Source organism: Cheilinus undulatus, linkage group 22, assembly GCF_018320785.1.
Source record: "Cheilinus undulatus linkage group 22, ASM1832078v1, whole genome shotgun sequence".
NCBI lineage: Eukaryota > Metazoa > Chordata > Actinopteri > Labriformes > Labridae > Cheilinus > Cheilinus undulatus.
Genome location: NC_054886.1, coordinates 23,801,559 through 23,811,984, shown reverse-complemented (window position 1 = coordinate 23,811,984; position 10,426 = coordinate 23,801,559). Strand labels below are relative to the sequence as shown.

General features: G+C 37.4%; 1 protein-coding gene and 1 non-coding gene across 2 annotated transcripts in view; one reads left to right on the top strand and one right to left on the bottom strand.

Moving 5' to 3' along the window:
• Positions 1–1,840: 1,840 nt before the first annotated feature.
• c22h20orf27 (chromosome 22 C20orf27 homolog) overlaps positions 1,841–10,426 on the bottom strand; it is a 46,916-nt gene continuing 38,330 nt past the window's right edge. Inside the window, exon 6 of the mRNA XM_041779791.1 lies at positions 1,841–5,966. Coding sequence (XP_041635725.1) covers positions 5,866–5,966 — 101 coding nt within the window. The 3' untranslated portion in view covers positions 1,841–5,865. The remainder of the gene's footprint in view (positions 5,967–10,426) is intronic.
• On the top strand, positions 7,203–7,273 carry trnag-gcc. The gene has a single exon. It is a non-coding gene; the product is annotated as a tRNA-Gly (tRNA).

The following is a 10,426-nucleotide window of genomic DNA, read 5'->3' as shown; positions in this document are numbered from 1 at the left end:
TTAGTTTAACAATGACGAAAAAGGTTTCCTCCTTTAATAAAAGATTGGTTAATTTATTCTGTCATTCGTAATGGCTCTAAAAGATTAGTTGTGTAAAGGCTGGAGCTGAGCCAGAAACAAAATCTACAGGATATAAACTTGTAACTCGCTGCTTTTCACTATTAGTTTAAATTTTGTACTTGAATTCGAAAGAAATAGGCTTTAAACTATTGATATACAGTAAGAATATTGATATAGAGGTTTAATGTGAATTTGACTAATGATAAAGGAGGTAAAAGCAGCACAGACTAGCAGTCACCATGAGGCCTCTTAATGCTGTCTCTAAATATTCACTGCCTTCTTTAATTTAAACTTAGAGGCTTATTTCTATAATGAAATTGTTTTTCTTTTATTCATTTCGTTACCTTATATTTCATTTCAGACCTATAGGTCCTTCTTAGCTTTAAAATCAAGGAATATCAATCTGAATACAGCAAGACAACAAGATTTTTTATTTCAATGCTATGGAAGGGCAAACCGATAGTTTTAAATGGTCTTAAAGTGAAAGTAAAGCGCTGATGTGATTTTACAATCAGATGAAATGAATGACAAATGTCATTTGATTTTGTTGTTGCTGTTCGAGCTGTTACAGGCTCGTATTCATTGCTAGATCTCACTCATTGGATGGATTACTTTACTGTGCTGGAGTTTTCCTATTCTGAGAGACAACAAGATGCATGTTTTAGACTGTAAATCATTATTTCTACATGTAATGCTTTGTAAGCCTCAACTGCACTTATTCACACAAAATTTTGTTCACATTTATTCTGATTTGGTTATAAGGAAAATAAAATGTGCAGCCGGGCTACTGCCACAAACAAAATAAAAGCCAGAAGATTTTTTCTGGTTGTTCTTTAAAAGCAGACATTGTGGATTAGTCAGTAAGACAGTGTCATCAATGGGTGTATTCTTTTATGAAAGTCAACCTCCAAAAAGCATCAGATGATTCAACAATAATTAAATTCTTTTACTAGAAAAAAAATCAAGAATTAAAAACATAGCATGGGGTGTACAAAAGCTATCTAAGAGCCTGAGATTTGATTTAAAAAAAAAAAAAATTCTTACTACACTCTTGCAAATTTGTAATTATAAGACATGGTTCTAGCTTCGTAAAAACTCGCATTGTTCCACTGTTAGGTGCAGGGCCAGTAACATCATTAATCACTTGATTTGGGGATAATTTTATTGGATTTTGTACAATGATATGTTTTGCATCTTTATTCAATTTTGATATATTTCAATATTTTTCATATTCTTATGCCTCTCTTTTGCTCTATGTCATGTCTTTTTTTGCTCTTGTCATACAAGACTTGTTTTGAAGTCTCTTTAACTTAGGTATGAATGTCTATAAATGAACTTGTAAGAAACAGAAGAAAATGTTTGTATTTCTTTGTTTTCAGGAGCAGTGACTGTATGGCAGCTTCTTTAAAAGAGCAACAAAGTTGTTGCAGAGCTCTTCCTTCTGTGGAGGATTAAAAAACAGGAGCTGGTCATGATTTATATCTTTAAAGGCAGTTAACCACCATTTCTGTGCCATGTGCAGCCTTTCCAATCGATTTAAATGATCGGTTATTGCACTGTGAAAGGCGCATATGTGGGGTCTTCAGGGTGAAGCTACAGCGTGCAGAGATACATCAGTTAATCGAAACTGTCACCTTCAATTTTCACGTCATTATTTTAAAGAAAAATGTTTTCATAACCTCCACTGGGTCACATGTAGAGAGATTTTGTAACAGAGGTGATGAAAGTGCAGCGGTGTGCAGTGCCACCTAGTGTTCAAGCATTGAAATAAAACAAAAAGTCAAACATACACACTTTTATTCATTTTAACATGAAAAAATACAAATCACACACACACAGGGAGCAGATATCAACAAATAAACTGCTACATGTTGTAAACAGTGACCTATCCAAGCTTCGCTTTAACACTAAGAAGGAAGAAACTTTTGACCTTTAATACACGCAGGCAAACATCTATTTAATCCGCACTACACTAAGAGAAAAACACAGAGTCGTTTCCTTTAAGGCTGATGGATTTAACAGGATGTAACATAACAAAATAAATGTCGATTTATATGAAAGTTTCAGTAAAACAGAGAGATGACGGGAAGAGCCACATCATGGCACTTGTAAAATGAGGAGTGGGTTCAGTGCGTGACAGACGGTACAGCAGATCTTTAAAAAATCAAGCTTGAGTGAAATGACAAACAGTACGGGTTCAATGGAAGGCACTTGTATCAAATGTGTGTTCTGAAGGCGCCACAAAGTCAGGAATTAAAATTAAAACCGCCTTAAATTTTTCCTGCATCAGAGGAGAAATCCTCGAGAACACTTAAAAACAAGACTATGGATTAATCTGATGAGTAATTTCTCAATAAACAGATCAATAACTGTTTTTCTGATGCGAGTTAACTCCAAAGTGACAGGATGATTTCTGAAAATGTCCTTTTTGGTTGCACTAACAGTCAAAAACCCCCAAATTAACAAAACAATGATCAAAGTTTACAGAGATAAAACCACAGAGCAGTACAGACTTATGTTTCTAAAGCTGGAAAGACATTTCTTGATATAAAGATTTCTTTATTTGTAGGTCAACACAACTTCATCTAGTTTAACACCCTGAAAACACATCTCTTGGCAGTCCACAGGAATCTGCATTGGTCATTTAATCTGGTTGAAGACTGATTTATTCATGAGGAAAATGGTCAGACAATCAGAAAAATACATCTCAACATCAAAAAAGTTTGGAAACGGAACAAACTTCTACAGAGTCTTTCATATTTATGTGTTAGTTTGTCAAATTCAAAGCAACGTGTTTTTTTATACTTGCACATTTGTTTGTTAAAGATACAGGAGGGTCCAATCACAAAAGACCTTAATGAACTAATGACATGAAAGAGCTAAAGCGCCATTATTCTCTATTTTCTTTCATTATTGATGCTGCAAATCTTTCCTTAGGCTGGCTACACACAAGACCAGAACAGTCCAGACTGTTTTCACTGAGGGCCACGTACAGACAAATATAAGGCTGATGGGGCCACATTGATATCCTTTAGTTTTAATGTATCAGAGTAAGTTAAACCAACCCAGTGAAGGCTAAAATATGTGCAGTAAAAAAACAGCCAACATCAGAGCTTTCCATTATGACTGAAAGGGCAAATAGCGAGTCATTGTTAAGGACTTTGGGGGGAAGATCACATTTCAGGTGGGCTCTGACTGCAGGATGAGTGACTGTGTGCAGATGAGAGGGGAGGCCCTGACGGCTCATCTTTACATTCAGACACAAAACGAGAGCAAACTGCAGGAAGCTGCCAGACTTTATAGGAGCACTGGTTCTTTAAGATGATCAGCATGATGTGCTTGGTACGTCAGACCTTGAGATGAAGCAGATAGCTGAGAAAATCAGCAGATTAGTGCTGCTACTTGCTGGTATAATAATTTTTTTAATCCTCAGTACTCTGAGTCAAGATATCACTGTTAATTCAGCTGCTGTCTCTATTTTTGTCATCCACAAACTCTTGTCAAAATGTTTTACAGAATAAAAACGGCAGCTCAGCCTAGAGTTGAAACTAAGAAGTAAATGCAGAACATATTTCTTTTATTATCTTTAATTTGCTGAGGACCATAGGCCATAGTCGGACACCTCATGAGACAGTTTTAAGGCCAAGAAGCTGGGGTGTTTGTGGCCTGATCTGAGAGTTGTAACAAATGATTAATTATCACAATAATCCTCAAGTCAATATACTTATTTTACAGTGCCTGATCTAGTTGGAGCTTTCCTTATCTGTTATCATAAATATCAGTCTTACTGCTTTTAACAGAACACCCACAATAATCCAGTGAAGGTGAGTGGACAAGGAATCGCCACCAGCAGGATGTTGCATACTTTCAATCTCAGAAAAAAAGCAGCAAACATAAACTCAACTGTAGCAGCATTTCCAACACATTCTTGTTCTAATTTCATATTTTTCACATGTAATTTGTTATGTTTCATATTTAAATGCCTTGTCATGACTACGTGTCTTTTTAGATGCTCTTGATATTTAAAGTCTTTGGCTCTGTAAAGCACTCTAAATTGCTATATGCATGAGTGGTGATTCAATGATGAGGTTACCCTGCCTCACTGCAACACAAAACATAAACCAGCTGATCGTCCTCCATACTTGTTTTTCTTCTGAAGTCACATTTGATCAAACAGGTTTTTGTGAGATCTATTGTATTTGGAATCAGCACTGTAGAGGTGGACATTTTTCTAAAACAAGATTTGAAAATTCTCTTGTGTGTAGCCAGCCTAACACTGTCTGAAATAAGCTTGGTTAAATCCTAAAGAACACTGGTAATAAAAGTGAGGATTGGTTTAGGTCAGACAGGAAAAAGAGAAACAATTGTTTAATGTGATGTTCTAAAAATCCTAAATTAACCTCTTGAGACATTGTGTGTACATATGAGGACATTCCAACAACATAGTAATACTTTTCTGCTATTAGAATTTTGGCAAAAAGAATTTTTGAGATTATTGTCGGGAATGTTCACTGAAGTTTGAAAAATTTGCTTGAAATGTTGGGAGAATTTGCTATGAAATTTTCATGGAAGTTTTGGAGCATTTCATTAGAAGTCTTGAGGGACAAATCTGATAATTTTTTGGGCATTTTCATGGGTATTTTGTCCAGGTATTATGGGGAGTTTGTTTGGACATTTTCCTGCATTTTTATGGAAATTTGGTAGGAAAAAAATGGGAATTTTCTAGAAAATCTTCAGGAATTTTCTGGGGATTTTTTTAATGAAACAATTTATGGGATACTTTAAAAATAGGTTTAAGAATTTTCAGAGAAATTTAGGGAAATATGTGTAGATTTTGTAAAGGAAAATTCCAAAGAAACTCTGAGCTTTTACTGGAAATTTCACAATAAGAAAATGAGTCCACCATACCTCTCTCAATGACAGACTGGCCAAAACATTTGCTTCAAAACCTATCCAGTGCTATATTTTCTGCAGAAACTGGATCTTCAGGGGTTAATTTAAAAAAAAAAAAAAAAACTACTTCGTGTTCAAAGACAGGGCTGAGCTTTTAAATTTATCTGGTCCTACTGATCCCAAATAAGTGTGAGAAACTAAAAATGCATTCAAAACAAAACAAAACAAACAAACAAACAAACAAAAAAACAAAAAACAAAAAAAACAGGCTGTAGGAGGTTAGTAGTCAAAAATGTAATGATTCCTATTAATAGATGAATATCAGTACACTGCTGCACCTTTAGGTGATGCCTTTGGACTAGAGGAATTACATACAATGGTCTGCATTGCCCCTTTGTGGTAAAACAGACACACTACATGCTTTGTGTCTTTAGAATTACCTCCTTTTCCTTCAATTCTGCGGGTTGCAGTGAGATTCAAACAGCCAAACTAGTAAGAGCCCTTGTGTATTCTCAAACATTATAAACCCATGTTGGATAAACTGAGTACAATCAGAAAATGAGTGAGACATGGATACTTCATAAAGGAGCTGAGGTTGCTCTCATTCAAAGAGCGCTGCCGCCCTCTAGAGGCTCAGATAGGAAAGCACAACAAGAGATGAAAAAAGGAGAGCTGGAGAAGCACAAATAAAACATCAAACTGTCCACTTAGATGACAGAGATGTGATGATTGAAACCAGAGGGGTGATTTTGTGTTTAAATTTCCTCAGGAGGGAGAATGAGCCATAATCCAATCTAAATCTGAATCCTACGGTTATTTAATCATCTTTGTACATTTTTCTGTTTCGTGGGAACAGCAGTGTGGATGATGGCATGTGTGTGTGTGAATGGGTGTGTAAGAGGAGCAGGAGTTTCAGTCGAATCCCTGCCAGTCGCTCTGTTCAGAGTCGTACTCCAGCTCCACCCCGATGCAGCGAACTCCCTCCAGCAGCATGGGTGTGCCATGGTGACGGTCTAGGCAGGAGGGAAAAAACAGAAGAATTATTATTCACATCCATAAAACTTTTATATTTACGCAAATATCAAGTCAAAGATTTGTTTTTAGTTTTTTTTTTTTATCTGCTGGCATAAAATACTTAGGATGCACTGATAGGGTCAGTTACCCCCTCCTCAGTCCTTACTGTAGCCTATTGGTCAGATTCTGCTCTCTGTCACTCCATCATCGATTAAACTATCAAGAGTAACCATTGCAATGATTAAACATCACCCGTGCATATGAAAAACTACCAATACCAGCAATAATTCCATGGTGAAGCACACCTTTTCTGTCAAGGCCAAGGAAGTTTGATGTGCTTGAGCATGGTACAGAGCTCTCATACTATTCATAAAAACAGGACTTTGGGGCTCAAATGTGCTCAGGTACAGCAGAGATTGCTTAGTGTGAGTGCACCCTTACTTGCAAACACATGTATATACAGTACACTACAACGGTACCAGGTCTTCATCAAAATTGTGATTGCAATATTTGGGAGAAAATAATTGCAAGTAGATTATTTTTGCAAATTGTTCAGCCCTAGTTTGAAGTCCCAAAATATTCTTCCCTTCTCTTAAAATGCTCCCGGGCTTGTTTTTCTTCTTTGCTGAAATGTTTTTACACTGCATGGATCTTGCTCCATTTGGGTAAATTCTATTAAAATGTCATAACAACACCTCGGTTTTGGCTTTCACTTTACCAAAGAAAAGTATTTTTGAGATCTTGGAGGGTTTGTAACCTTTGAGGCCAAAAACGAACTAGCTTTTTCACTTATTCAGAAACACATTAGCCCTAAATTGCAAAAACATATTCAGTGTGAAAACAGCCCGGGAGAAAAACCAGATCAAGTTGCTCCATGTAGGGTAGAAGTTCCCCCTCAACCCCCCTGACTGAAAGTGTCAGCTTACACTCAGTTTAAGACCCTCCTACACTTACAAAGAACCTCCCGATGTGACGTTTCAGTGAAAAACTGCAGAACACAATGCAAGAAATAATCAAAAAAAATCAACACTATGAGACAACTTTCCACTCTGTACTGCACAAAAACCTACAAATCTCCTCAGGTCTTTTACAAGATGATGAATGAACATTAGTTTGGGTAAATAAAGCATGTTTTCAGTCACTCTTTCAACAACTTGGAAAGTTGGAAAGCAACTGATTCATGTAAACTCTGTACATCACTGACTCTCAGCAGTCCAGCTGTTTCTGACATGTAAGCATTGGTGGTTCAGTGGTAGAATTCTCGCCTGCCACGCGGGAGGCCCGGGTTCGATTCCCGGCCAATGCAATGCCCTTTTCCCCCTTTCTGCTAAAGTGAGACTGAAGGTAGTGGTAGTGTTTCTTTTCTTGCTAATATATAAGAAATCTGTTCTCAGACAAGCACAAAGAGGGCCTGATTGCTCTTACATCCTCACACCCAACGATACAAAGCCCCCAAAACTGCTTTGAGTTCACCTGTGTTGATGTTTAGATATTTCTTTAGGCTGCATGGGTTGTGCAAAAGTCACAAAAGTCAGCACTTGAAAATGTATTTTCTCTGGGCTGGAGGCATACAGATCACGACTAACGCTTTTGGACATCCACAAAGCAGAAATACCACAGCCATCATAGTGATGTAAAATATTACCTTGGACTAGTTCTTTAAAAGCTTTCAATGAATGTTTATATTCTTATATTATATTGTTTCATATTGTAATGTACAGTTACTCTGGTTAAAATGTGCTTTAAGTAAAATTAAAAGTACTGCTCTATAAAGCTACACAAAAGTAAAAAGAATCTAGTTAAACTACACTTTTGAAAGTTTTAAATATTTCACAATACGGCAGAATTGCAGTAACTCTTGGCAGTCCCCTCTGAAAAGAACATAGCAGAGAGTCAACCTCATAACAAGACAATGCAAACTGATGAAGATATGCTGTATGCATCCTTTATGAGCATAGAGCATTTAAAGTCACAGAACTCTTACTCAGTGGATAACTTCACTCATGGTGCAAATACATCTCACATCAAAAACAACAACCTGCCAGAAACATGACCAAAAGAGCCAAAGCAGGGATCACTGTACAACAGAAAACATCCAAACACAACTATAAAACACATCTAAACCTGCTGCCCAAGGGCATGACGGGAAACAACGCCCACACATCCCCAGGATATGAAGACACAGTGGGGAGAGCTTAGATCAGTTGATTCTTTACAGCAGTGATCATCACCTGGAGGCTCTTCAGGCCCCCAGAGGATTATTACATCCAGAAAATTTGTAAGGGAAAAATATGGCATGCTATTTACTTTTTTTCTCAAAGGTTAAATAAAACCTTCAACCTAGCGACTTATCAAACAAGAAGCAACAAGCATTTTTGTGATTTGGCATGTTAAATGTGAACTTATTGTTCTTATCTTGATTAAAGCTGCAGTTTTTCACATCAATTTCCATATAAGGCCCTTTAAGAGTACAATTTCCCTTCCTGAGAATCTTCACAGAAGATCTGTTTCCTGCATGCGTTTTTGGCCAATCACGACAAAGAATATTAGCGTCAAACATGACGGATGTCATGAGGGTTCCAGAAATATGTAGCAAAAATATCTTAATCGCCCCCTTGCGGTTGCCTGCAGCGTAGGTGATAGGGACTGATCTCACTGTTAAAGGCTTAAAGTTCATTAATTTTGAAAGCTTTTTTTTTCTTTTTACAAAAATATGTTGACTAGACCGAAATATTGATTTAACTTTAGTCCAGCCCCAACAGCGTCTGTCTAGTAAAAGCTGGCCCTTGTGAAAATGGAGTTGATGACCCCTGCTCTACAGAGTTGAACTAACATCAGTGGCTTAGGTAAGCTGAAAAACTACAACTCCCAGTGCTACAGGTTCCCAGAGGTAGTGCCAGTTCCTGCAGATTGTTTGCAAAGACCTGCTGATTGGACAACTGCACACAGCAGCAGCAGTGGAGACACCACCCACATTCTTGTTGAGGAAGAATCATAACTTAGCTTTTACATCTTTATATCTGCTTTCACTGATGGCTGTAGTAAAGCTGTCATTCATAGCCACCCCACTGTAGCTTTACAGATTTAGCATGATGCAAAGTTGACTCCATATCAACAGTAGAGCTGTGCTTGTCATGTGGAGAGACTTCAACAACCAGTGGCATAATTTTCCACCTTCTCTGCACCAAAAAAACCCTGAATTGGATAAGATCAAGCCTGCATGAAAGCTTTAGATTGCAGCATTGGGTCATGGAGAGAGGACATGCTCAATAAAATTCAGACCCAGTGCCCAATCACATGAGCATCACTGCGTTGATACTCAGCTCTTGTTTACATTCCAGCTCCTAGGATTATGGCTTTCCTTGCTTTTAGGTTGTGATGTAGTGGCTGCAACTCCAGGTGATGGCAGTTTAGACAGTGTGCTGGAGTGTGACTGAAATGTTGGGAAAAAAAAACCTTAGGAATGATTTTAAAACAAATTACTGTCCTGATTTCAAAAGTAAAACCCTAAAACATTTAAAGTATCTAAATATCTACCACATTTACACAGAACAGTCCTAAAACCTGAAGGTTCCTGCAAGCAGAACAAAGTTAATATCTCTCTCATTCAGTCACAGATATAAACATCGTATTGAAGCTCAGCGTCTGTAGACTCACATCTTAATCCTCTGATCTGGTCGACATCCAGGCCTCAATTACACACACACACACACACACATCTGGACAGATGTTCAGCTTTGTGAGTAAAAATAGACACTCACTGACTAACACAACCACCATTCATCCTCAAACACACATGTGCATGCAGAGAAAAACACATCTGTGCTATATTTAAGCTGGCATAACTGAAGACCCAAACACACCCCCTTTACCTAATTGTCCATCTGCTGACACACAAACCAGCATCTAAATGAGTCTGACTTATTCAAAGGAGAAAATGGAAATTCACACAGGCTCCCCTCTGATGCAGAAAGCTTTAGAACAACAGAGATAGAGAAATATCGATAGAGATCCTGACAAAGCTCACAACAGAGATTTAATGCTTTCTTTAGTGCCCTACAAAACTCCTCTGCACAGTTTACCTTCAAATATCTTAATATAACTTATAGTATGTGTCTTTATTGTTTAAATTATATAAACCACACTGAGCTTCTTATTTGGAGCAGCTGTTGGAAAGACACAGTGTTCAGACTCTGTCACAGAGCACTGAGTCACCAGCAGGGGGCAGTAGCACACATAAATGAGAGTTTGCCTTTGAAACTAGAAGAATTAAAAAACATAAAAAGCCCCAACATGTTAGAATTCGGCAGTAGTTTTAATTATGGGCTCAAAGAGCTGGTTTAAGACTAAAGAAATGTTTTTAAGAGAAAAAACAACTGTGCTGAAATTAATATATGATTATCCCCATTACGATAGATACAGTTTAAATAAAATTCAGGGTGACTGTGGTAGACAATAA